At 58.3% G+C, this 27,490-nt stretch overlaps 1 protein-coding gene across 1 annotated transcript in view; it reads right to left on the bottom strand.

Annotated features, from left to right (window-relative positions):
- Window positions 1-11,698: 11,698 nt before the first annotated feature.
- PPP1R12B (protein phosphatase 1 regulatory subunit 12B) overlaps window positions 11,699-27,490 on the bottom strand; it is a 61,574-nt gene continuing 45,782 nt past the window's right edge. Inside the window, exons 19-24 of the mRNA XM_087828932.1 lie at window positions 20,736-20,752; window positions 17,840-17,984; window positions 17,143-17,247; window positions 15,746-15,796; window positions 14,590-14,640; window positions 11,699-11,859 (exon numbers count right to left, since the gene is read on the bottom strand). Of these exons, the coding sequence (XP_087685058.1) occupies window positions 11,725-11,859; window positions 14,590-14,640; window positions 15,746-15,796; window positions 17,143-17,247; window positions 17,840-17,984; window positions 20,736-20,752 (504 nt within the window). The 3' untranslated portion in view covers window positions 11,699-11,724. The remainder of the gene's footprint in view (window positions 11,860-14,589; window positions 14,641-15,745; window positions 15,797-17,142; window positions 17,248-17,839; window positions 17,985-20,735; window positions 20,753-27,490) is intronic.

Here is a 27,490-nt window from a genome sequence, read left to right as displayed (position 1 = left end):
GTGTTTGGTCTTTGCCTCACCACCTTTCGGCTGGAGTAGCGGAGAGGGACCACCTCCACCCGAAACAGGTGGGGCACGGGCCCGGCCTCGCCCGCCTCTCAGAGCCCCTACTTCTTGCTAGTGGCCTTGGGATGTGGAAGTTATTTATTACTGGACCCCGAGGGTGCACACGTGTATGTGTGTGTTCTCACGGTGAGCTGGGAGGACCCACCCCAAGGACAGCGGGGGGCCTGCAGAGAGAGGTCTGAAGTCGCTGGGCTTGGCTCCCTTCCTCAGAGCAGTGGATTTTGGTGCTTTCTCAGGGTGTCCTGTACTCATTCCCTCCCCGCGTCCCACAAACCTATCACAGACCCTCCCTGTCAGCCTCACCCCCCCTATTGCTTTTTCTCAGCCCACCTGGGCGGCTTCCTGCAGTCCTTCCAGAGGGCTGGTGGCCACTGTCCTCAAGGGAGAGAAGGAAATAGTAGGCACCTCTGGTGTTGCTGGTGTCCCTGGGCCTGGGGACACTGGCTCAATTTTATTGCTCTGGGCCCACCTCTGGGGGGGCACCCTTGAGGGGTGGGGACAGGTGGCTGAGAGACTGTGTTGGCATCAGGAGACACCTGGGCAGCAGAAGGCACCTGTCTGGGCCTGCACATAGGTTTTCTCCACCTGGGGGTGACGCTCCCCACACCACAGAGCATCATTGTGAACCCCCACTGCCCTGCGGGTTTCTTTCTGGGGCCCTTAGGGAGCTGGGGTGCAGGCCCCGCGTAGGATGCAGTGCGGGGTGGAGGCCGTTGGGGCTGCGAGTTCTCGCGCCCAAAGTCCGCTCCAGGAAACCGTGAAAACCCAAACCCAGCCCCACCCTGAAACCCAGGTAAGGCCAGGGGGCTGCGTTTTCTCCTCGAGGATCATTCCGAAGGGGGACCAGCCCAGCCAGCGCCACAGGCAGGTGTTTAGGCTTTGGAGGCAGATGTGGAGGCGGGGGAGCCGGTGCTGGTGCTTCCGGCGTGAGCGGGAAGTGTCTCCAGGGGCCCCTCGGCCCCACACTTGCTCGTCTCCTGCAGAATTTGTCAGGAGTGACTGGTGCTGGCCCAGGGCCTCCAGGCAGTGGGGTGTTCACGGGTAAGCCCAGAGGTTGAGAAACCTCACCTGCAGTCTGGGAGTGAGTCACCCCAAGTTCCTTTAATATCCCGAATTAATTCTTGTCTCACCCAAGCTCATACAGAGACCAGCTGTCCCTCTCCCCAAAGGTAGGAAGAGACTGAGCCAGGACTGTTCCCTCCTCCATGAGGCCCCCTCTCCCCGACCCCAGGGGGTGGCAGACAGGGGAGTGTCCCAAGGCCTGATCTTGGGGGCCCAGAGCCCCGTGACATGGATGCCAGATTTTGCGAATAAAAATACAGGACGCCCAGTTAGACTTGACTTTCAGATTAAATACAAATAATTTTAAAGTGTAGGTATGTCTCAGGCACGATTTGGGACACATGCTACTGAGTGTGCTTTGCTGTGTCCCTGAAATTCAAATTTCACTGGCCCGGCTCTGTTTCCTGGGCGGCCCCCTTGTCCCGGGGTGGAGACTGGCCACTGAGGGCTTCATTACCCTGGTGTTTGAGCTGCAGTATTGAGAAGGGGACACTGTGACTTGAAGACACTTGAATATACTTTATTTTTTAAGCGACAAAACAAGAACCTTCTGAAGCCATTGAGCCTCATCTGACCCTCCCGAGCGTTTAGTTGTCCGTAACAGGCAGTAGTTCCCTGTAGACGCCTGACCGAGCCTCGCCCGAGATGCATGTCCGACTGTAAATAGCGCATGGCCGAGCCGAGTGCTGACCCCTCCTTCCCGTCTGCGTCCCGAGAAGCCTGCCCCTCCCCCCTAGCCCACCGGGAACCCCGTTCCCCCTGTGGGAGCCTCGCCAGCCCTGCTGTGGGGTGGCTGGCACCCAGGGGCCTGTACCCAGCAGGGTCCCCTCCGTCTGCAGGGCCGACCCTCCGCGTGCTGAGCCCTGTGTCCAGCCCGCTGTCTGGTGTCCTGTGTGTGTGTGGTGTCCCCTTCACCCACTGTGTGAATTAACTGAAAAGCCATAAAGGGGCCCCTGCAGGAGCCTGGCCTCGCTTCCTCCCAGGAGCCCCGTCCCCTGGCTCCCAGACCACTCATGAAGGGCTCACTGCTGCTCCCTCCTTTGCTCAGCCTGTGTCGTGAGGATGAAGGTGTCCAGGCTCCTGGTGGGACCTGGGGAGAGGTCGCCGGCAGCCCTGGCAAGCTGGCTCCCCACTCCACCTGCCCCTGCGGTGGACGGAGCCGTGCCGGGCCCTCCGTAGTTTGGGTTCCTTTCCCGGGGACCTGGCCGAGGCAACCAGGATCTTCAGGTGCAGCCGGTCAGTGGCTCGGCCTGCGGCCAGATTCCCGTCACCCCCTGGGGTGGACAGTGCTTCCTCAGGCTGTGGGGTCAGGTCCCTGGGGGCTCCGCTCTTCCCAGGCCGCCTCCCGCAGCCTGACCCAGGGCACCCCAGGGTGGGCGCCCGAGGGCTGCAGGGCTCCTCTGAGTGGAGGGCAGGTATAGATGGGGGGTCGCTCAGGCCTTGCTGCGACCCCCACCTCAGCAGACAGAAGGGAGGCCAGAGTGAGGGCGCCTGACCCTTCACCCTGACCCCTCAGGCCTTGGTTTGCTGTTTCCTGGAAGCTTCCAGCCTGCCCAGGACCCCTGGTTGCACCGGCCCCGCCAGGAACCCACCTTCCTCCTCATGGGACACACGTGCGGCCCCCCACCCGCTTGGCAACGCTCCCCCCCCCTCGTGTGGACCCTTGTTCTCGTCTGATCTCTTGTCAAATTGTTATTTTGTAATGAGCTGCGTCTCCTCATTAAAGAAATGAGCTGAGAGAAACCTGGGGGTGGGGGGTGTCCAGTGTGTTCGCTGGGTAGGGGCACCCGGGCAGGTGCGGGAGGCGGGGCTCCGAGGCCAGCGTCTTCCTTGGGAAGCAGCCTGAGCACGAGGCCCCTTCTCTCCGGGGGGGCAGTGGGCGGGAGGGTGCGTGCTGGGGCCCGGAGGCTGGTCGGCCAGGTTGTGGCGGGCTCAGGGTGGAACGGGGCTTGGGGACAGGCACTGTCCGACCCAGTGACGGGGCTGGCCCTGGGGGTTTGGAAAGAGAATTTCTACAAGGTCCTCGAGGGCCTCATTGCAAAGACTTCGAACGTCTGACTAGGGGGCAAAGGTGTTTGGGCCACAAGCTGCTGGGTGACAGCAGGGAAGGCTGTTCCCCGGCGCCCTTGGGGACCAGGGACTTATGCCCAGCGGGAGGAGGGCTGTGCTGGGCAGGGCCACACCTGGCACCCACCCGCACCCCCTGCCTGGGGTTGCATTTGACCCCTCGTAACCCCAGGCCAGCCACTGTCACAGTTGGTTCCTGCTCTCCTGTGACCATCGCCAGGGTGGCGGGGGGGGGGGGCAGCACCCCGTCACTGAGCCAGGCTGTTTTCATAAAAACAACCACACCCCTCACCTGACGCTGGGACCCTCTCTGGGGGACGGGGGAGGGGGGACAGTGGCAAAGACAATGACAGAATTGTGATGGGCCCAGACGGGGGAGCCCACGGACCCCATTCCCCAAACTGAGACAGTCACGAAGTTGAAACACAGTTTATTATTTATAAATACTGCTGTGCTCGCAGGCATCACAGACGTGGGTCTTCCCGAACCTCCCAGCACAGGGTACGTAATATTATGTGACAACCACCAGTAAAACAAACCCATTCACCTCAGGGTGGAAAGGCCACTCGAAGTTGCATAAAAATACATTCAGTCCACAAAGCGCCCGCGTCCCCTCCCCGCCCCACCCACCCAGGTCTGTACAACGGGCCCAGTCCAGCCCCACTCCCTCCGCGCCGGCGGGTGTGGGGACCCAGGGGTGAAGCGGGCGGAGGACGCTGACGGGGGAGGCACAGGGCCCCGTCTGACCCAGGTCAAGGCAGAGGAAAACCAGAGCAAACCTGAGGGTGACAGTCTCTCCCTCCTCAGGGACAGGTGGCCCTGCCAGGTACAGGGGGTGGGGATGGGCTCAGGGGCTGCGTCCTTCCAGGGCCTCTCCTGCGCCGTCCCCTCCGGGCCCAGCCCCTCCCGGCCTCTCCCCCAGGTTTCGGGAGTGGGGAGACCAGCAGGTGTCCCTTGCTCAGGTTCTGCCCTGGTTTTGGGGAACCTCGAGCTCCCCACAGACTGCGACTGTCTCTACTGGGAAGTGGCCACACCTCTCAGGACATGCTGCCCACGGCCCCTGGCTGGGCTGTGGAGCCGTCGCCGGCCTGTCAGCCCTCAGGTCTGCGAGGCCCTCGGCCCCGCTGGGAGTCTGAGGCCGGAGGGGACACGTGGCAGCTGAAGCCCTCTCGGCACCATCAGCTCTGCCGAGGGCGGGTGGGCCGCGTGGAGTGGGGAGCAGTGCTGACTGAAGGGGCACCGGGCACCCTGAGCTCACCTCCGGGGGCTGCCCAGGAAGGGATCTGCAGGAGAAAGAACAGCGTCTAGACGACAACGGGGCTGGGAGGCGTGAAGCCAGACAGGAAGGCGCAGGTCACCCTGGGGTTAATGAAGGACCTGGGCTCCCCTCGGCTCCGCCGGCTAATGCCGCACACGGGCCCTGCTCCTCAGACCTCACGGCTCCATCTCCAACCTGCCCCATGACCAGGACGCTTCTCCTGAGGGCCCTCCCTTCAGCCACACCTGCCAGGGGACCCCGACCCTCTCCTCTTACTCACACATGCTGGATAAGCTTCTTTTTTTCCCGGCCCCCAAGTTCCCCAGGAGCCGTGACAATGGCACTTCCTGGGCGGCCACGAGTCCACCTACTTTGCAATCTCATCAGCACACAGGCCATCGGCAGCTGACCCTGGCCGAGGGAGGAGCCACCAGAGACCCACTCGCTTCCCTGCCCAGAGCTCTGCTTCTGCAAACCCCCTGCCCCACGCTGGCAGCCACCACCCCACTCGCTCTGCATTCCAGGACCCAATTTCCTGCTCCTTCCCGCCTTGGGGTCCCTGCCCTCCACTTCACTCCTGCCCCCCTTTTGAGAGCAACGTGGCAGGACTGGATGCCAATTGTCATCACACTGGTGGTCGTCTCTGCAGACCCGCTCAGGGAAAGGCCATCTGAAACACTCGGACCCCTGGCCCTTCCTCTCCCTTCACCTGCTCTGTCCTCGTGTGGCTGAAATCCTACTAAACACCCCCATGGGGACCTTGGTCAGCAGCTACAGTTGGCCCAGGTTTGGGCAGGGACAGCTGTGTCGTTAGGGGTGGTGCTGGCCTGGCGATGCCTTGGAGGGAAGGATGAGGGCCCAGGTGGAGGCCCCAGGGGCCCCTTCCTGCTGGCCCGGCTGCCGGGTCCGTTCAGGGTCCCCTTCTGAGGAGCCAGCAGCCTGGACACTGCCTGGCTGGTGACGCCGGAAAGCTCTGTGCTCTCCACACTCCCTCTGGCCACCTGTCTGGGAGGAGCTGGGTAGAGCGCGAGAGGCTGGGCCAGGGCAGACAGGGGCCGATCCAGGCAGGGCCCTGACTCTCCTGTTCTCAGCTCTGGCTCAGTTAAAGCCCTGGGTAGAGAGACAGCAGTTCCCACCTCTGTGGGGCTCACAGGCTGGTTGGCAGGTCCCGGCCTCCTTGCTTCCTTAGGGCTGGGAAGGCAGGAAAAATTGCCCCAAACGGACCTGACGCCACCCTCACAGGGGCCTCAGCAATCAGCACGTGTTGGTCTCAAACAAGAGTGGGAGAGAGACCAAGGGCAGGGACAGGGACCCGGGGGGCCCCAAAGAGAAGCAAACCCGCCCTGCACTTGGAAAGAGGGAGGCCCAGCCGCCAAAGCAGCTGCCCAGCAGAGCTCAGGGCCCAGGCCCAGGCCCAGGCCCAGGCCCAGGGTTGGTCTGTCCTTCAGACTGTCTGGTGGCAGCACCTGGGTCTGCAGGAGCCTGTGGCACCAGAGGGGCCGGGGTCAGCGTGCCCGGAGCGATTAGGAAACGGAAGCCCTTGGGAGATGGACGGGCGGAGCCCAAACTGCAGCCAGATGTGCTCTGCAGCGGCCACACATTCCTCCCGCAGGCGAGGCTCTGCTTTGAGAAATGTCAAGTGAATGAGAGCACAGGGTGTGGGGCTGGCCGAGGACCTGCCCTTCCCCACCCAGCCTCTCACGTGACAGAGCTGAGCCCAACCGCAGGCCCACCGTTCCTGGTGGCAGGTGGTCCTGCTGTGGCCACTGAAGACCAGGGCAGGAGGGAGCCCTCGGTCCCCAGGTCCGAGCACAGCAGGTTCTGGCAGCAGTCATGAGGACGTGGCTTTATTCCCTGGAAGGACGCCAGAATCCATCTGTCTGTCTGTCAAGTTAATGGCCTGAGCCGGTGACTGGAACCCCTGGAGGGCCACACGTTCACGAGCTCTCGGCCCCAGAAGCCAGTATCCCTGAGACTGAAAAGCTGTCGTTTCATCACAAGAACTTCCTGGCAAGAAAAGGCGTCCTGGCTACGGGGGCACCGACCCGCGTGAGGGGCACCAGGTCTGATGGGCTCCAGACCCTCCTGTCTGCCTCAGTGGAGAGGCTCAGACATCCTCCTAGTCCCGTTTTCTTTCCCTGAGAAAGAGGCAGCCACCCCATCCCTCCCCAGCATCCAGGATATGCCAGGAGAGTCGGCTGGGCGACACCTCGTGAGGGCTCCCTGTGCCCCGAGAAGGAGGTGGGAGACGCCTGTCGTTCCCTGAGACCTGAGCCCATGACCACAGCGTTCACTGCGGCTGCGCAGTGAGAAGGAACGGGAGTGGGGGGTTCCCTGGGCTCTAACAACGGGGTTCTGCCAGGATGCATGGTTCCCGTTCTGCAATGGGGATCTTGGATTATAGCTCCTTGCTATGAGTGGTGACTTTTCTGAGGGCCACGGAGAACACACTGCACTTTCTGAAAGGAAGTGACACGTGGACAGAGGCGGAGACCTGGCCGCACTGAAAACCATGACCAGCCACCCACAATGAGGCACATTCCAACGACCTGCACATTCAGAACCAACCAACCGAGGGATAAGCGCCTGTAAAAGGCACACACTCAGTGTCGGGCCACCATGAGGAACTAGGGTTTAGCTTCATGCTGGACTAGGGGCCAAGCTGTCCACGAGGTGGTTTTGTCCAGAGGAGGGCCACAGTGTGACCAGCATGGAAAGCAGGCCCTGGAGGACAGCTTAAAGGACCAGGGACACGTGGCTGGAAGTGAGGTTCGGGGAGGCCACCAGCACACAGCTGACGGCTGTCCCATTGAGGGCCCAGGACAGCAGAAGCACCCACAGCCTCCACTCATGTGAGGAAAACTTCCTGGTCATAAGTCACCCAACTTCTGAGTGAAAATGACAGAGGCCACCTAACGGGACAGCAGGACCATATGACCTCAGATTCCATGACTCTCACCCTCCAAACCTCTCTGACGAAGTCATCTCTCCTGCTGGCATCTAAGGAAACAAATGTCTCTCCCCTAAATCTCGCTGCCAGAGCCAGACAAACAGCACCAGCCAGCAGCATAGGCTGCTAGAGCTCAGGCTCCCTACCGGCTCCTCAGCGTCTGCCCCACCCGCCTCCACCCCCAGTCCCTCCCACCCATCTGCCCTGTGACATCATTTCTCCTTGGGGCCCGGGGCCAGAGTGAACAGGACAAGGTGAAAGGAGGGGGCCCTTCTGACAAAGTCGCCATGCAGGGAACAGGGGGAGATGACAATGAAGGCCAACGCTTGTGCCCTTCAGGGAGGGGCAGGGGTGCTGTCTCGAGTTAACAGTACAGGGAGGTGGCGGAGCCGAGGGAGAGGAAAACAGGAACGACAGGACTTGGAACTGGGGCCCCCCGAGCCCTGGGCGAGGGTACAAGGACTAGTCAGGGCTGTAGACAGAAAACCACCACCGCAGGGAGTCGGGAAAGCCAGGTCCTGAGAGGTGACAACTAGCAGGGACCCTCAGTGCACTCACGTCCCCCGGGACCTAACAGAAACGCCCACAGGCTGTGACGAATGCTCCCACGACGCCTGCAGTCTCTCTGGTGTCCACACAGCATCCTGCAGCGGACGCCGCAAAGCTCTGGTTGGTCGAGGGTCCAGTGAGGACCGGCAGCTCAGCAGCCTGTGGCCCGCAGCCGAGCAGGGCACAGCCGGGCCTTCCCGTGGCGCGAATGTGGCAGCCAGGCTTCCGTGAGAACCGCAACAGGACCCAGCGCGGGTGGAGGATGGACACGGAGGGTGCAGAGGTGCAGAGCAGGTGACTGCAGGAGGGGCGGGGACAAGTGACCTTCCCCCACACGCTGTCTCCGGCGGGAAGGTGACGGTGGGGGGCCAGCAGACCTGGCCCGGCCCCCTCCATCGTGGCCGTGGCTACTTGGACAGTTTGCTGATGACTCTGATGAGGGCACCGTTTTCATCTTTTAGCCGCTGGTTGTCAGACTTCAGTTCTGTCAACACCTGTAGGGTGAGAGCGGGAAGGGATGTCACAGCCTGAGGTGACAAAGCCAGGCAGCCCGGGGAGCAGGCCTCAGGGACAGCCTGTGTCGGGGACGGCTGCCACCCTGTTCCCAGGGGTGGGTGCCCTCGCAGGGCCAGTGGAGGGGCCTTTCAGGGAGGCCACAGCCCCTGCACCTCCCATGGGGGACGTGGGGAAACCGCACAGCCAGGGGTGTTACAGACACGTCAGGCTGTGTCCAGGGAACAAAGTGGACATCACCGAACGTGCTGTGCGGACGCTCACTCCACAGTCCCATGAGGTACAAACGAGAGAATGAGAACCGGCACATCTGCCAAGGCACCCGGCTGCTCACACCTGATGCTGGCCCCGCGTGTGTGACTCAAAAGGCCACTCACCCTTACAGAGGTGGCCTGGAGGGGATGGGACACAACCCCAGAGGTGCAGAAGCTGAACCCCTGGCCTCGTCGCCGATGCTCTGTAGTGCTGCACCACTCGGCTTCCTGGGTCTCCAAAGCAGAACAGCCCATGCCCTCATCCCGCCCAGAGAGGGGACCCTGGGGCCCACAGGCAGTGACGGGCGACCACGTGTCTGACCTGCAGGCCATACGGCGCTCACAGCTCCTGCTTCACCATCAGCTCTCCCAGAACTTAATCCAGAAAATGCCAAATGAAGTTTGTCCTTTGACCTGCCTTCCTGCCTCCATCACGGGGCCTGACCACCAGAACTGAGCACCCACCTGGACGCCCCAGCGCCACCCGCCCGGGCCTGCAGGGGCCACACAGGCAGTGGGCTGCATTTCATCGAATCAGGTCTGAGCTGCTCCATCCCCCCACCTTTTTAAAAAAAAATCCTCACCCCAGGATAAACTTTTCACTGATTCTAGTGAGAGGAAGGGAGAGGGAGACAGAAAAACATTGATCTGTTGCCTCCCGACCAGGAATCGAACCCGTGGCCTGTTGGTGCCCAAGACCAACTGAGCCATAACAGCCAGGACTCCATCCCCTTTTAAAAATGTACAAACTACTCGTGGCATCAATAACTCAATTCTTTGAAAAATAACAAAAAACTAAACAAGGCGACTTCCCGGCTACACGGACACCTGGAGGAGGCAGGACACAGGACAAGTGAGGTCACCGACCTCACCTCAGTGGAGCGACTGGGTAAGAACCTGAAGGCGCGACACCGTGCTGGGTGAGCGAAACTCTGTCATGTCAGCTCCCTGGACGTCCACTCTCCTAATTTCTAAATTTCCAGCTTACCAGTTCGATGTGGTATCTTGGAGAAATAGAGTTGAGTACGTTTTCTCAACTGTTACTCCTCACAGCCTCTGATGAGCAATGTGTTAGTGAGGAGGAGACAGGGTCCCGAAGCTGCAGGGACAGGGACTCGGGGGCCTGCCCAGCAGGTGGGGGGCCCAGTGGCTGCACTGCACACTGAGACGGCCGTTTTCTCCAGGGGATTAAAGAAAACGCAAAACCCAAATGGCAGGGTGCCTGTCCCGACCACGCTGGCTTAGTTTCCACACCTTTCCTCCCGTTGCAAGTTTCCTCTGCACAGGGCTGGGCGTGATCAGCGCAGGTTGGTGGTGCTGGCTCAGCGGCCGCCCCCTTGCCATGCCCCCCATGTGTGACAATCACATGTAAAGCCAGCACACCTCAGCTCCAATAAAGCTTTATTTTTGGAAACTGAAATTTGATTCCATATAATTTTCACGTGTCTTGGAATATCCTTTCCATTTTCTGGAATTATATTTGTATGGCTCATGGGCCATCCTGGTGGGCGAGTCACAGACCTGAGGAGACCATGGGCCAGGCAGAGCCCTCCCGCAGGTAAATGGCTCTCTGGAGGTTAACCTTCCCCAGGGGTCAGTACTGAGGAAGCAGAGCTGCCCTCTGGCCCTTGCTGGGGACAGTGTGGGGACAGTGCGGCCAGTTACACCCCACTGGGTCAGGGCGGGGGCTCTGGACCCGACACACTTGGTTTGGATTTTCATTCCACCACTTACTCTGAGCGACGCTTTTTCGTCTGTAAAATGACTGTTCTGGGCAACAAGTGAGGAAAAGCACCGGACCAGGCCTTAACACACGGCAGTCACCATGGTTACCATCACCACGGTTACCAGCCACTGAGCGCAGGTTTTGGCCACATGCCACACTATCCTGCTGAAAGAGGGACACTGACAATAACTGAGGAACCTGTGGGCCCCAACCACTCAACCCAAGTTCCCAGGAGCCTCGAGGCTGAATGAAGAGCGGCGTCGGTGGTAACTCAGTGCTCTCTGTGCCAAGGGCACCAACCAAGTGGGTATCAGTTGCCCGCTGCCGACCAGAAGGCATGGTGAACAGGCAGAGGTGGCTCAGGCCCTGGGCAGGACTCCTGAGACCAACACTGCTCAGCAGTGGCGACCCTCACAGCCTCTGGATGGGAGGGCACACCACCTGTGGGCTCGGTTTTCAGACTCACAACCAGGGAGAGGCTCAGTTTGCCAGACTCACTTGGTTCCCAGTAGGAAATAAATCCCACCTCCATCTCTGCAAAGCTGGCCATAGCTCTGCCCCACAGCCACAAGCTGGGGCCGGGGACAACACCAGCCCTGAGGTGTGAGATGGGTGAGAGCAATGCCTCCCAGGAGGGAGAAAGGGAGACCACACGGGAGGGAGGCAGAGTGCATCCACCTCTACCCCGGCCTAGGCTGCAGATGGCTTTGCTGGCAGAGGCACTGGGCCACAGCCGCTTGAGCCTTCAGGTCGGCCCCCCATCTGGCATGAGGTCAGACCTGAGGAGCTGGCTCTGTGTGGTCCCAAAAGGCCATGGTTCTCAACCTGGTTTCACAGAAGCAGCAACAGAAAGCTTGGGGTCTCCACCCAGACTCATTCCTTGGGGGGTGGGCCCAGGCACTGATACACTGTGAGCCTGTGCCCTTGGTTACCCCTCACACTCAACCCCCAACTGCTCTGGGACCAGGCTGCACCTGGTGAACGAAGCAAGCGCAACCTCAGTGTGGCAGTGACCCCGCACAGGTAGGGGCACACCTGTGTGTAGCCCGGGGCGTGTCCACGTCAGGCCAGATCAAGCAGACCTCCAGCCTGCAGGCCCCCTCCCTGACCCAGGTGTGTCCCACTCCGAGGCCTGTCCTGGCTCCTTCCATCTCGACGACCAACCTTGACAGCACCTGACACGGGGGGCTCGGTGCGCTGAGCCCAGAGCTGCTGGAAGCGACAAGGAGAGTGAACCTGCCTGCGGAGGTGGAGGAGGGAAGTGAGGTGGAGGAGGGAGCTAGAGCTCCTGGGACTGCGAGGACTCCATGGACGCCGAGAGCCGGGCCACCACGCGGGCCAGGGCCCTGTTCTCAGCCTGCAGCTGCTCATTCATCTGCTTCAGGGTTTGGATCTGTTTTAGCTGGTGGAGGTTCTGCAGCGGAATACGGAGGGACGGACAGAGAGAGAGAGACAGACAGACAGACCAGGAGATGAGAGCAGGGCAGAGAGACACGTGGCTCTGGTTAGTTTTAGTTCGCATGCGAGAGGAAGCGAGAGGAGCAATGGGGGTGGGAGAGCGCCAGCCGGGCGTCCCATTCCCGCAAAGGTCAGCCATGCGCACAGCTCCACCTCCGGAGCATGTCTGCCTGCTTTTGGGGTGACAGCCCCCCAAGTGGCTGGGCCTGTGGGGACTCTGAGCTGAGTTCTCGTGGTCGAGCAGCAGCCCCGGGACCCTCTACCACCTGGGGCTGGACCTGAGGACTCGGGGTGTCCCGATGTGGCCGTGACACTGCTCGTACCCTCCCCCTCCCCCCAACGGGGGTCTCTCCTCCTCCTTTTCTTTCTGGGTCTGTCTTTACCTCATTAATTTTTTTGTCTTTGAAAGTAAAAGAGGGGCTGTTGTGTAAGGATCTCCTGGGCAAGGCGTGGCTGTTAGCAGTTGGAGTGGATGGTTTTCTGACCTGCTGGGGGAAGGTCACTGCTCCAGGAAGCGGGGGCTGTAGCCCCCCGACCTGCACTGCGACTGTCTGTCCTGCAGAGTCCACGGCGTCCTGGGCCCCGCCCGGCTCACAGGGACGCTGGAGAATGACCCACGTCAGTGACACGCGAGGGCTGAACCGATACTGTAGCCGGTGCAAACGGCCCAGGGGAACCAGCCCTGCGGCTGTCCTTGCGCCTGGCCCCCCGGCACCCCCCGGCACCCCCCGGCACCCAGGCGAAGGGCCCGTCCCTGCTGCCTGTCCTCAGGGAACAGCCTGGGGTGTGGATGGGCTTCGTGGATGCAGAGAACCGTGGGCTGTAGTGGCCACAGGCGGCTGCCAGGACCACACAGAAGTGTCTGGACGAGGAAAGGGGAGAGGAGGGTGACAGCCATCAGGCGACGAGCGGGAGACGAAGGTGGCATGGAGAGGACAGAGAAAAGGAAGAACAGGCAGAGACAAAACGCCGACTCTGTCCCCAAGGACGGGGCGACCCGCTTAGAGGAAGGTCGGGCGCTGAGCAGTTCCGAGTCGCCACTGAGGGGCAGGGACCAGGCAGCCCTCCTCCTGGCCGTGGAGAGCAGAGCCGGGTCCTGGGCACACATGGGAACGCCTGGCCGACGGGCGGGGACCACACAAAGAACCAACAGAAAGCCCCTGGCTCCGCCCTCCTCCGGGGCTGATCAACGCTCCGGTGAGGGCCCCGCCTCCAGGGGAGAGCGGGGAGGTGTAGACGTGGGGCCCGCCTCCCAGGCACACGACGGTGGGGGCAGGGGGGTCTCCGCAGCAGCAGCCAGGCAGGAGCTGTCTGGTGGAACGTCCCAGAGGGACAGGCCCTGCACAGGCTGGGGAACAGGTGAGGGGGACCAGGGCAGTATCTTGCAGGGTGTGTTTCCAGAGGAAACAGTGAACCACGACCAATTCAGCAGGGCTGCTGCTGGCCCTCACACAAGACCTGGGAGGGCTGGTGCTTCTGAGGCTGCAGCCGCGGTGACCAGCCTGACCTGGGCACATCCCCAGAAGAGAGCAGCCTGCACACGTCCGCCAGAGCCAGCACGATGCCCTGTGCCCGCCCTGGACCAGGAAGTCAGGGCAGGCAGGCCACACACCACCAGAGCCCACACACCTTGTGGCCTCCGTCCCACCTGAACAGGCACCGGGGACACTTCCTGTCGATGACACCTGCTACCTGAGGGATCATGGAGGTGGGCCCTGCACCTGCTCTAGCCGGCGCTCTGAGGACCTGAGCATCTGTGTACCTGAACGTGCGACAAGCACAAGACGGGGCGCTCAGCTCGACCAGGTCCTGCCTGGATGGGACCCAGACTCTGGCCGTTGCTCACCACACGGAGTCTGCGTGAAGAGCTTGACCGCTAACTGAGGCCTTCTCAGACCTCAGGGCAGTCACACCAACTTGTGATGCTTGTACCTGTGTAGCATCAGTTTTTGCCTCTAAAGAAAGTACAGACCCTGTCAGTCCCTGAAAAGCCTTTTCAGTTAATAACCAACGTTCCGAGACCAGTGGAACAGGCATCTCTCTACTCGCACGGCAGGGACACCTGTACAGGGCCTGGGATCGGCCTCTGCCTCCTGTGTGTCCCAGTGAAAGACCCTCAAGGAAAGGAGGGAAGCTGAGCCGTGCTAAGCGGCTGCGGGCTGTGGCGTCATGCATGGCAGGGCAGGTCTCCCAGCCACCCAGGCAGCCCCGGCAGCTCCACGGCCCCTTCCACAGCCTGGAGAGCAGCTATGCATCACTGCAGTTCACAGGGCGGGAGGGAACAGCGAGCCCTGAAGCATGCCTGTGGCCTTGGCTGACTATCTTAAGACCGCACCAAATATTACTGAGTGTTTCAGGGGAGACAAACGGGCAGCAAACAGGGGTGTGAATAAATCTTGACTCGGCTGCAGCATAGCTCAGGCTGGCTCTTCCCACCAGGGCTGCGCCAGGAGGGGCGAGCGGCACCTACCTGAGGCCCAGGGAGCCTGTCCACCCAGCCCCTGAAACTGTAACAGGTCAACCCAGTGCCTGGCAAACTGTAACAGTTCAACCCTGGGAAACTGTAACAGTTTAACCCAGGTCTGTCTCCAGCATCCCCTTAAACCAAAGCAGCGTTGCTCCCAGAGGGGCCTGTGCTCAAGGGCTCAGTCCTGGGGGTGCACAGAGAAGGGAGACCTCCCCCTACCTTCATCTCCTCCTCCATCTCTGACATCTTCCGCTCCAGGGCACGCCTCTCCTGTTAAGAGACAATGGTGTGGGTTTAGCATGGAGTCCAAAGGCTGCCTCTTAGCTGGCAGGGTCAAGACTCAGCCAAACTGCACAGAGGGGGCGTGAGAGCTACCTGTCCTGCTTCATTGACAGAAGTTGCACTCTCTGCACCTCCTACCAGACAACTAGCAGCAAAGGGACCACCACCAGGGCCCACTGAGCTCCGCCTGGGGTTTTGAATGATGCCAGGTGATCAGAATCCTTGCTCAAACAGGCATAGGTCCCCCAGTTCCTTGGGAGTCACTTGTCACCTGGGGACAGAGGCTGAGCTAACACCATTATCTGCGAAACCCGTCCAACCCCCAAATCCAGCAAGGATTCCACCTGGGCCAGTGAGGCTCTGTGATTAGATGAGATACCAATTATGTTCTGCAACAGGCTGAGGGGATGAATGCATCATGAAAGCCAGCTGTCTTCCATGTTAAACAGGAGATGGGAACATGTGCCCCAGAGTCAACCAAAGCTAGGGCTCATTAATAAACCCGTGTCTTCCTCATCCAAGAACGTCAAATTCCAGAAAAACATTCTGCATGCAGTTGGGAAGTCAGCAATTGAACCAGAAATCCTCCCGCAGTCAGCGCGAGGAGGCTCTGCCAGCTCACATCTCAAGGCACAAGACCTGGACTAGTGGCAGAGGGTCCTGCTGGGAGCTCCCTTCTGTTCCAGGTGGTGGGAGGGAAGAGCCTGGGCCTGCTGTGCGTGGTATAGTGTATGCATATCTGTGTGCATGTGAGCATGTGCATATGTGTGCGTATGTATGTGCATGTGTGCACACGTGTCTGTGAGCGTGTGCATGTGCGCACATATGCATGGGCAGTTCTGCCTACAGGCAGCACAGTGACCCTCTGAGGACCCTGCCCCCCAACACTGGAATATGGGGAAAGTACTGACCGTCTGATGAAGCCAAAGGACGAGCAATCGAGCTGCTGTCCAGAGTCAGACAGAAAGAATTTATGATCGAGCTAGGAATGGAATGTGGTAAACTCCTGCCTCTGAGACGAGCTTTTTCCATTGGCACAAACAACAAAGTCAGAGACTTGAAAAGCGGAGAAGACAGGGGGAGAGACACATACCCGCTTCTCCACCTCCAGCATCGAGGACCTGTCGGGTGTCTTCTCCTGTTTCTGCCGGAGCAAGGGGAGGGAAACGCCGTCACTGAGGCTGTCCCAGGCTGGGGGCCGTCTGGTGCAGCTTCACCGTGGATGTGGAGTCTGCAGGGTTCCCGCCGGGTGGAAGCAGGGTCCCCACATTTATGGCAGTCACAGCTCAGACACTGAAACACTGGGTCTGCAGTGCCTGCCGCCTGCCCCTCACAGCTCACCCCCCACCCTCTGCACCCTCTGAGAGTGACAACCCCACCTAGAGGGAACAGAGGGGGCTTCGGAGCCGGGGAGTCTAAGCCCCGGGGCTGAGCCTGGGCCCCCCCTTTGCACCCTGTTCTGTGCTGGGAATCGAGGCTGCTTTTCTTTGCAGTGGTGGCCTCCCCAACTGTGGGCTTCAGGGGTCCTCAGGGGTCTCTTGCTGGCTCCCCCTTGGAACACAACGGTCGCACTGCTCTATACGGAGCTTCCAGACAAACTAAGAGTTTATTTGAACAAGAGAGTGGAACTTCACTTTAGATCATCCCTGACTTTCCATATAAATTTTGCAGAAGCGCTAAAAAGATCTGGCACCACAGCTAGAGAGCAGAGTGGCCCAGGCCACAAAGAACTGTTTTTTGTTTTTTTTTAATCTTAAAGCCCTTAGAGCTCGGTGGACTTTTTAAGCACAATGTTACACGTCCCTGTGGAACTGTCTCCATGAGAATGTGAATCCCCCCCCGTGACCCTCATCCTGCCCAACGCTCCATTTTTGGTCAATAGCAGACTTGCTTTGTAGCCACCATATTTTCTGAATTTCAATAACTCGTATTTGGATAACTAAGGATACTCCGACACACCCAGCAAGCAGTTGGCTGGAGAGGGGGGTTTTATTTCCAGCTCCCAGTGAGCCTGTTCCTGTCAGCTCTGCTCAGACTGCGTGGCCCTGAAGCTCGGTCTGGGGGGGGTTGGGTGGGGTTTGAGGGGAGGGAGGGGGGCAAGTAAAGTCCACCCTCCTGTGAGCAGCAGCATGAGGTCTGCATTTACTAACAGCCTGTTTGCTGTTCAGATAAAAAGTAGCCTCGGACGCCTGGGGGTTCACTGGGAGTAAGATGCCAGGGCAGGTGTGAGGCTGAATCTGTCCCTCTGCTTCAGTTTTCCTTTTAGACCAAGACTTGCTTTTCTTGTCCCATTGGTCACTTTACGCCCATTGTCCTTGTGCTGCAGCAGGCGCTAGAAGAGCCACGCCCGGGGTAGGGACCAGGTAGCCACGGGACAGGTGAGGGGCCTGGCCTTCCTGCTGGGTCCCAGGTGGCTCAGTGGGGCTCCTTCCCACCTCAGGTCCCATCTCCTCTGCGCCTCACTCTCCTGCTCCCACCCTGTCCCCTCACCTGGGCCACCTTCTCCAGTCTAGACTTGACATCTGCTAGCTCCAGCTGGGCCTCCTGCAGCTTGGTCTTCAGTTTCTGGTTTTCGGTCAGGGCGCTCTCGTAGAGCTGGGGGAGGGAACCGCATTGGATCAGCTCCAAGGGGTGTCGCCCATGAGAACCACCACTGAGGGGGAGTCTAGCAAACAAGGCATCTAGCCCACAAGCCCACCGTCTCCTGCTTCCAATGTCAGTGAAGCCGCCGGGGCCCCAACTTCAACACTATCCACCCTGGGAAACCAATGCGAACACTCTACAGGGACCCTCGTGTCGCTTAAAAACTACGTCCCCGCAGAAAAGAGAATCGTTTCTTCAAAGACAGCAGTGTGCACACTGTCAAGTTCTGCTTAACAGGACAGACGTTTTCCTAACAATGATGTTTCTTCCTGGCACCTCCTCTGCGAGACGGAGGAGGGAGGGAAGGGTCATGTGATTAAACCTCTGGGAGCCCAGAAGCTCTGGGTAGAAAACCGCCAATATGCCCAGCTCTGGACACACACGTGGCACTAAGACACACGGACAGCCTGACTTAGCTGGGGGAGCAGCTGGCAGACCTGGGGAGGAGCTGTCACACTCTTCCTCTGCTCCATCAGGTGGGGCTCCCTGTCTAACCTGGGCGACGGCTGTGACCCAGGGACAAGGACCCCGAGTAGGACCCCACCTTCTTATAGTCCCTGCTGCTATCCCCGTCGCCGCGGCTGGTCAGGCTGGCCAGGCGGGCCTCCCGGGCCTCCCGGCGCGCTCTTGCTGAGGCCCGCTCACTGTAGGCGTCACTGGTCGTAGGGTTACTACCTCCAGACTCTAACCTGTGGGAGACATGTAGGGGGCAGGTTAAAGGCCAGAGCCGGTTGAGGTGGGGGGGCTGGGGTGCTGACGGGCAGCGAGCCTTTTCTGAGAAGCACTTGGGAGCCCAGCCAGAAACATGCAAACGCCCTTTCCCTGAACCCTCCCCCCTTTCCCCCCACCGGCTGCGTGGACCTCGGGACGAAGCTGCCAGCTTGGAGGAGGAGGCCGTCCTCGGCCAAGAACGGAGCTCACTTGAAAAATTGGTGGTTTGGACCCAAATGCTGACTTAAATCTTACAGCTTTTCAAACTAATTTAGGGCTGAACTGCTCCCCTCCAGATTGTGTTTTTAAAAGCACAAGTTTTTGGATCTCAACAGCCCTGGGAAAATGGCTCCAATGACCTGTCAGGGAATCAGAAACACATGGACTTGGAGCTCGGAGCTGCAGGCTGGCAGGAGGAGTGGCCACCAGGCCCTGCAGGTCTTCGGGTCCCAGATATACAACTCAGGCACCAGCCAGGGTGAGCATAAGCTCCCCCTCTGCTCTGTTCTCCACACTGAGACCGGGCTCCCTGCGCTCAGGGTTTCTACATCGTGAAGCAATGTGGCTCCTAGATGTCAGGGTGGTTTTGGTCCCAGTGTTTCCAGTGAAGTTCTCAGTGGAAAGGCCTCAGCTATGACCCGTGCAAGTGACAACAGCACCCTCATCCTTGAGACGGGCTTGTGTTGTTCTGGGACTTGGCTCTTTGCGGACTGAAATGGAGGGCATGCAGCTGTGACGTGCAGAGCGGCCCTCACACTGCAGAGGGTGAAGGGCCACAGCTGTGGGACTAGCGTCTCCTGCCTCTGTCCTATGCAGCTACGTCCTCAGTGGGCAGGGACCGAGTGTGAGGGGAAGTGGAAGAGGGAGGACACGAAGCTCCCATGACACCAGTGGCCACTTTGTGTCACTAGGTCCCACACTTTCTCCTCTGGTTTTAAAAACACTTTTGTAAACAGAAATCTCTTTATTGACTTTCCTGATTTTAAAAGCAATATGTGCTTGTAGAAAACCTTAAGTACCAAAGTGTCTAAAATAGAAAAGTGAAAGTCATCCCACAGTCCCGCCTTAGAAATAACTAGTCACGGCTCAGCTCATGCTCTTGCACGGATGTGTTAACACGTTTCTATAAATTCAGATCATACTGTGGTTTCCTAACTCTCCCTCCTTCTCCACTTGTCGCTATGACTGTAGGCAACTCACTGTGTAAGTAAAAAAAAAAAAAAAAAAAAGACCACAGTGTGTGGCTGCACAATTTACTGTTGATAAACACGCTCACTGATTTGAAGTTTTTAGCTAATATAAACAATGTTACAATGAGAAGACTTGTCTATAAATCCTAGTGCATTTGTCCAATTACTATCAGGATAAAAGCGGTGGAACTGTTTGGTCAAGGGGTAAACACGGTCCAGGTACTGATACATAGTTGCCACACTGCCTGCCAGGAGGTTCTGCCCTTTCCAATACAATAGGAGAAATCTCTCTGTCTTTACTGCTTTTAAGTCAGGAGGTTCAATGTCTCTGGTTACCCATCTCTCTGTCTCTGAACTGCCTACTCACAGTACACTGTGGGAGCCTCCTCTGGAAGGGCTTTTAAAACCACCCAACAGGTTGCAAATGTTTTCCCCACTTTACTTTTTGTCTGTTTATGGTGTCTTCTACTAGCAAAGACTTCCAATTTTACATAAATCTGACAGTTTTTTCCTTTATGGTACCGTGCCTGGGAAGGTCTTTCCTATATAAAGATGATAAATGCTCTCTTCTATGACTTTTGTACTCAACTATTTTTCTCTTAAAAGTTATGATCCATCTGAAATCTGTTTTTGTTCCTTTTTATAGTTTTGTTTCTGGTTTGGTTTGAGGGAAGGAGCTATTTTCCCAGACAGTCGAATGTCCAAATGACCCCGCGTTTAAGTCACCTCACATGCGACCTTTCAGGCCCTTCTCTGTGTCCCTTAGACCTGCTCATTTTTGACCTGCTTTAGACCATATTTTGAAGTCTGTAGAGAAAGTCTCTTTTCATAAAAGGCCATTATAATGTAGCAGCATTTACAAGAGAGTAACTGGAGGAAAGTGCCACCTTCTAGCGAGTCTGCAGAACTAGCTTCTGCCAGGTGAGAGGTGGACATTTAGCCTGAGAGAGGGTGGGGGAGGGGGAGTCCATGAGGCTTGTCAATGCTCAGAACCAGTTCACCTTCCAGACTATGAGGCTCACCCTCTATGAGATCCCATACCTCCATCTCCCCGTCTGTCCTCACTCCCCATCAGAGGCATGGTGGGAAAGGGGAGCTCCAAGCCTATGGCCCCAGGGCCTCCACCATATTTCTCTTATTTTTCAGGAAGATGGGTTTGTGCGCTCAGAGGCTCACTCCCAGGCTCGGACAAGCTTCCTGACTGTCTCCGCACTTGCAGGTCAGGCTTCTAACTCATTGTCACTGACTCCTGAGTAGCCTGCAGGTCGGGACTGTCAGCTGCCCCCATTCTACCACCGGCCACGCTGGGGGCCGGCTCTTCCCAAAGCTGGGCCCGTCTCAGGCGGGTGAAGCAAACAGCGTACTGGGAGGAGGAGGGTGGCAGGAGGGGGCCGGAGGCAGGACTGGGAGGGGAGACAGCCTGAACTGCTGTGGAAACGGAAAGGATGTGAGGGACACACTAAACCACTAAAGCTGAGTTTAATCAGACATGCACTCACACACGAGAATTAAGCATGCGTATAAAACGATCGTTCTTACCTAGAAAGTCTTTCGTGCTAGAGAAAGGAAGAGACAAAAAAACAAAACAAAATAAAGATTAAAAAATCAGCATTAGCAAGGGACGGACATGAGCGTTTCCATTTACAAACTCGCTTTTCAAACCATATGTCTCAGCTGAGGGCGGGAGGAAGGGGAGTGATTTGAGGGGGAGGCGATTCCGGCGGCAGTGCATCCCCTGTGCCCAGGACTCTGCCCTGGGGACTTTGGGGACGGCACCTTCTAGAACCAGGAGCGGCAAAAGGCGAACGAATCACAACCTACCCCACCTCCTCCTGCTCCAGGAGTGGCTGACTCGAGTCTCAGTACCTGTCCTAATTTCCTTCAGGTCACAAACCCCTGCGAACACCACACCTCAGGCAGGGGCCTGGCCTTCTCTGGGTCAGCAGTGCAGGTAGGAGAGGGGCAGTCCCGGTCCTCGTCTCAGCAGAAGGACTTCAAGATGCAAACTAACCTGGACACGAGGGTCCTGGCAAACACAGGTGATGGAGCCTGCACTTTACGTGTATTTTAATCAACCATGACCTTTACTGTGTTATCTCCACTTTTGTTTTTAAACCCGGGGAGCCTGGCCGGCGTGGCTCAGCGGTTGAGCGTCGACCTAGGATCAGTCAATCGGGGTTCGACTCCCGGTCAGGGCACATGCCCGGGCTGCGGGCCAGGTCCCCGGTGGGGCGCGCAGGAGGCAGCCGATCAACGACTCTCTCAGCACTGATGTTTCTCTCTCCCTCTCCCTTCCTCTCTCTGAAATCAATAAAGATATATTTAAAAAAAAAGAACTCGGGGAAATAAAAACCCAGTTGACTTGATTGAGAGCATTTCCTCATTTCCTCTTGTGAAGTGTTGACAACAAACCCTGGAGGACAGATGGAGAGAACGAAGGAGAGAGGCGGCCAACAACCCACGGGATGAACTGAACCCGCGGCGGGTCGCTGAGCACGCCCGCCTGAAGCATCACCACTGACACGGGACACGTGAGACAGCCACACACCACCCCAGCGTCCAGAGGAAGGACCGCGCCGATGGCCTTTCTCCACGGAGCAGGGGGGAGGGGGGAGAAAAGCTGTCCAGACACCAACGTGAGCAAAGAAAACAGAAGTAAAGAACCAACTGGCTGCACAGACCAGCTTTTAGAAACCCAAGAGCAGGCTCCTTCCTTTCCTAGCTCTGAAACTCTCCCCCAACAGCCTCCTTGGCTGGGACCTGTTTCTAATACAGGACAGAGATCTCCATCAGTTCAGATGGCACCCGGGGGGACAGAGCCAGACTGGTTCTGATTTGTGAAATGTGTACAGCTCGCAAAACACCAGAGGCTGGCTTAGAAAAACCCACAAAAGCTTTTAACTTGAAAGTTGACGGGAGTTTGGGAAGGCCCGTAATTAAAACCAACGCCCCCTCCCCCCCATTTAAAAGAAAACCGGCTATGGAGAGCTGGGCCCAAGGGACAGGAAGGAAGGAGACCGGGTCACATGTCTCCTGCCAAGACCCCGGGGGCTGGGCCTGACCCCACAGTGATGGGAAAAACCCTGCGGACGGTTCCCTGCAGAGGACCAAGCAGGACATTTAATGCTGGGTCACTGGGCACTGGCTGGGCCAGGGGACAGCGAGCTATTCTGGGGTGTCCTCAGAGAGCCAGCCCCTCCTGTCCCCTCATCCCCGGGCTGTGCTTGAGTGCTGCACGCTAGTGAGGGGCTTGACTATTTGTAGGTTCTGATTGATTATCCAGGCTAATGCCTACTGACCTCTTCCCTCGACAACCAGCCAGGTCAGGCTGAGTTTGAAAATCGACTCACAGATGTGGCAAGTGGCCCGCACTGAGCCCGGCACACCTGTGCCTCTCACGTGCCTCCCTGCGCAGCTCTGGCACCGTGGCCCAGGTGCTGCGTTTGGGGCTGTGGACAACCAGCACTCCTGCAGAACCAACGGTGAGAACAGAAGCAGGCAGGTCAAAGCCACCCAGCTGCACCCCGGGGCTTCTGGTGTAATTAACAGTCAGGGCACCCAAACATCATGAGACTGAGAAAAGAAGAAAAACCAACGCTGAATAATACAAAAAACCGCCCTGGTCACATGGCTCACTAGGTACTGAAAATAAAAACAAAGCTAGGAACGTCAACCATTAACTCACTGACCCTGAAACGACCTCCTAAGTTCCTGCCACCCTTCGAGAACTGAGCTTGTCACTGACAAAGCTGACAACCCAGGGTGTGGTTGTAAGTAGCGTGTTTTCAGTGCATCACTCTCCTGAGCTTCAGGCGGCCTGCCCTTTGGATACCACCATCCGAACGTTCCCAAGGGCCCCTAACTCAGCACCCAAAGTGAGCCCCTTCGCACACGACACCGGCTGCTTCCCCTGGGCCAGACTTGGAAGACGGCTGCTCAGTGGCTTTTCCCGAGTGGAGTTTAACCCCACACACTAGTGGTGTTGATTAGAGAGGAGAAGTGCTGAGCAGGCTGCGCCCTCAGTGAGCATTATTCCCCCAGACCGACACGCCTCACCCCCGACAGCAGGCTGTGGAGTCAGGAGTGAACTGTGGGTCATGGTGCCGGGCGCAGTGGGAGATGGGGGTGGGACTATACGGGGACATCACCCACCCACAGTGCTGGGCTCAGGGCCGGGGGCAGCAGCCCCAGCCACCCAAATGCTCATCAGCGGCTCCGAGTCTGCACAGCTGGCAACTGCTCCCTTTATTTACGTTGACGGCAGGAGCAGAGAGTCTGTAAGATCTATTTCTGCATGTTGGTCCTGGAGAAGCAGCAATCAGGCTAAATGGGAAACGCTGCTGACTTGGTTACAAACGCCGCGAATCCTATTATTATAAATACCAACCAATTCCAGGAGCTGCCCCGTCAGAGACCCCGGCTGAGCTGGTGGCCCCCTTACTGCAGGACCACGCACCGTACGGAAACGCAGAGACTACTACGCGGGAGCTGGAGGCAGCTGGTGACCTGCGGTTCGCCTATCACCCTCCAGTGTTGGAAAGTTTCATCAGGGACACTCTGGGCCAGCTGGGAACCTGGCCCCTCGTGAGTGGCTGCAGCGTGAGCACAGGCTGAGCCCCCAAATCCTCATGAGTAGCCGGTGGTCCGGGGAACCCAGGCTGGACAGGAAGTGGCTGCGCTCCTGAGCCGAGACCTTGGGAAGCAGGCCTGGAGCTCGGGGCTCCAGGCTTAGAGACAGGAGGTGTGGGTGCCAGAGAAGCGACCTCTCCTTAGGGCCGAGGGGACAGCAGCGGGAGGCACAGGCCTGCGGCGAGGTCGGGCGGGGCCCTGGCTGAAGGGCGGTGGGACGGTTTCCTCGTGGAGGGAGCCATGTTTAATAGCATCTCGTGTGCAGAGGAAGAATATTCTGCAATACAAATCGGAGAAAGTAAACAAAAGCCTTGGCTGGTGAGGGCAGAAGTGACATTTCCTTAGAGAGATCTGAGCTGCACAATCTCTGGGGAAGCACTAGGTTTATGCTGAAGAGAGCAGCAGGTCCCCGGCACAGAAAGGCGGGATCTAGTGGTGTTAGGCCTCTTAGGTGCCGTGAAGTGTCGGGACACCTGTTTTGCAGTGACCAAGGCATCCAGCGCTGGGTCCTTTGGTAACAAGCACGCCTGTTTGGCTGTAGCTGTTTGCCTGCCTCCTGGCTCTGACTAAGACAAGGTGTCCGCCAGCCCGTTCTCAGTTCTCAGTTCCCGAGGAGGACATTTCCTTATAGGGAAGCAAGGAAGGCTCAGCCGTTTCACAGAGAAAGAGAAAGAACCAGAACTTTCACCCTTGGCTCGGAGTGGAGCTGCTCCAAGGAATGCGGTCCGGAGACCACGCCCCCTTAACCCTGGCATCTCCGGATCACAGGGCACATCGCTGGAGGCAGTGAGAGCTTCTGGATCTTTACTGGAGATGCTCAGACCCTCAGGCACCTTCGCCTAAAGGCCCTGGTGTATCTACAGTCAGGAAGCTGTAGGGCTGAAGGCTGAGGTCTCGGTTTCTTCCACTCGGACTGGGACCTGAGTCAGTCCCCTCCCTGCTCTGCAGACAGAGCCCTCCTCCTTCCTTGTAACTTCAGCTCAGGGCCCCCCTCTTCCGCATGTGGGGCTCCCACAGCTCCCCTGTTCTGTCTTCTCTGACGCTCGCGTGCCCTAATCTTTAGATATACTTGATTGGCAGTGTTGGTGACGGGTGTGGGTTTGCAGTGAGAGACCTGGCGCAGCCTCCCGGCGGAGTGGTGCTGTGAGCCACGTCTCTCCTGTGTACCTCAGTTCCCCCACCTATAAACTGGAGGCTGCAGTCTCCACCTTTCAGGGAATCAAGGTGAAGGCCAGTCACAGATTGGGTATTTGGGTGAAATAGTCCCATTTCTGTGCGTTAGACTGTTCAGAACCTTGGCTGTCCCCGTGAGGTGGGGCCACAGGCGGAGACGTGCCCATGTCTGCCTCACCCAGCAGCGGCCACACTGGGCATGAGAGGCACATGAGCCCAGCACCCCACACGTCTTGTTCAAGAGCTCCCATCAAAAGGGGCAGCACTCTGGGGAGTTGGGGGAGGGGAACGGGGCCCAGCGGGGTCTCGGCAGAGAAAGCCCAGCTGTGAGGGATATGTGAGCACCCACATCTGCAGCACAGTCTTGGGACACGGGGAGGCAGGGTGTGAGGAGGTCACAGTGAGCTCACCTGTCACTAGATCACCCGTGTTTTGGTTTCCTGTAACCCAAACCCTCAACATTATCCCCACGGTGACCTCTGAAGAGCCAGGGCAGGGAGGGAAGGTGGGTAGATGGCGCTCTCAGGACTGAGACTGGGAGGACTTGGACCCTGACTTCACAGAACGACCAGGAAGGGGACCGGGATCACTGCTCAGACTTGGCTGGGCTCACCACTGGGTGAACAAACGTTAACAGGGATCCTGACCCCAAAAGCACTGTGGTTTGTGGAAGAGGGTGGGACTAGGGGAACATGAAGGAAAAGGCTCTGGTTTGAGGGCCTCGAGCCGCAGCCACTGGGGAACATTCAGTGGCTCCTCAGGAGATGGTCCAGCCCTAGGGGAGAAGCTCTCAGTGTCGGGGACACATACGCTGGGCCCCCGGTGCCCCCACAAGGAACTCATGAATAAACAGCTTTAAAACAAGTTGCTTTGGTGTCTGGGAACTAACTCCCCAGCCGATGTCCTAAACCAACACGCCACACACCAAACTCCACTGCACGGTGAGGGACACTGACTGTGGCCACAGACCACGCAGACGCAGGGTCTGCTCGGGGTTCCTGCAGTTTCCTCTGCTCAGCCCCCCCAAATAAGGAGCAATGACCAGGCTTCCTCAGCACACAGCAGACGTGTTCCCTAACAAGGAGCTGCCGCCCGACTTCCTAACACGCCCAGGGGGCTGCTTGCTGCCATGGCCACATGGACCACAGACAGGCTCGGGGCAGAACCCACAAGCCTCACGGCCTGCCTGACACACTGCCCGTCACAGACAGCAGGGGCTTCTCTGCTTCCTAAGCCCATTTCCCGAGACTGCAGAGGAAGACTGCATGTGTCATGACCCTTGTCACACACTGTCCCTGTGTCACTCACGGACACACACACAGGCACAAGCACTCGCTCACACACTCGCTCACACACTTGGGCTGCACATAACTGAAGGTTACTGCTCACAGTCCCACGGCCATTTGGGAGCTTTTTCCCTTAAAAACACAGTGTTGACCCATAAAACACAAGAAAGGGAACTACTGACTAAATATAGCCACACACGAAGACAAGGCCAGTGAGATGCGGGGACGGTCTGAAATCTCACTGCTGAGCAGCTGACACCTGGGAATTATGGGCTAAATGCAGGGCTGGCCACACATGTGATCGGCTGTCACAGGACCCCGTGGACGAGAGACCATCACCTCCTGCACAGCTGTGAGCAAGGCCTTTAAAGTTCCGTTTTCCTGTCCCAACTCCCTCATGCCCGACACGCCTGTGCTCAGCCCACATCCCAAACACACACACGCACTCTCCCTGCACAGCCAGGGGCAGAGATGGAAACCGCTTACTCGGAGAGTCTTGGCAGTCGGGGAGGGAGATGCAGGGGGCGAGTCGGACGTGGACTTCCTGCTCCGGGGGAATTCCTTGCTCCGGGTGTACAGAGAAGACATGGTCCCCACCGAGGCTGCTCAGAGCCCGGCAGAGCTGGTGGGGGAGGAAGCCACCCTGCCGAGTCCAGTCTGAAGTGCCGGCCGTTGGGCAAGCAGGCTGCGTGAGGCGTGTCCCTCCCCTCGGATGTCCAGCCAGGGTGCTCAGGGCGGCAGTCACGCCAGAGGTGGTGCGGAAACTCGGGGCTTTGCCTAGATCAAGTCCCAGGTTCTCCCAAAAGCTCACTTCTCACTGAGGCCTCCCGGACAACACCTGATTGAATCCAGAGGATTCGACCTCGGTCCCGCAGGGGGCAAGACAAGGCCGGGAACCAGCAGCCACTGGCACAGAAGGAAGAAATGAACCCCTGCAGAGCACGTGTCTTCCCAGAGCCTGACTCCAGGGGCTGGACGGGCTGGACGGCGGCGACTGCTGTGATAAACTGAGGTTAAGCAAATAAAAAAACAAAGGAACATAAGTAAGGAACAGAGAGTCCAGGAGGAAGCAGTGGAGTCGGTCCTGTCCTCGGAGAAGCGGCTCTAACACATAAACACTCGGTGCACATCCCGCCTCTGCTCTCTGACGTTCCAAACCCTATTTGCTCAGCAGGAATGCTGGAGCCGGGCCAGGGCAGAGACCGC

Source organism: Miniopterus natalensis, chromosome 21 (assembly GCF_054644295.1).
Source record: "Miniopterus natalensis isolate mMinNat1 chromosome 21, mMinNat1.hap1, whole genome shotgun sequence".
NCBI classification, from domain to species: Eukaryota; Metazoa; Chordata; class Mammalia; order Chiroptera; family Miniopteridae; genus Miniopterus; species Miniopterus natalensis.
Note: the sequence above shows the minus strand (reverse complement) of the source record. Positions and strands in the feature narration are given on the sequence as shown.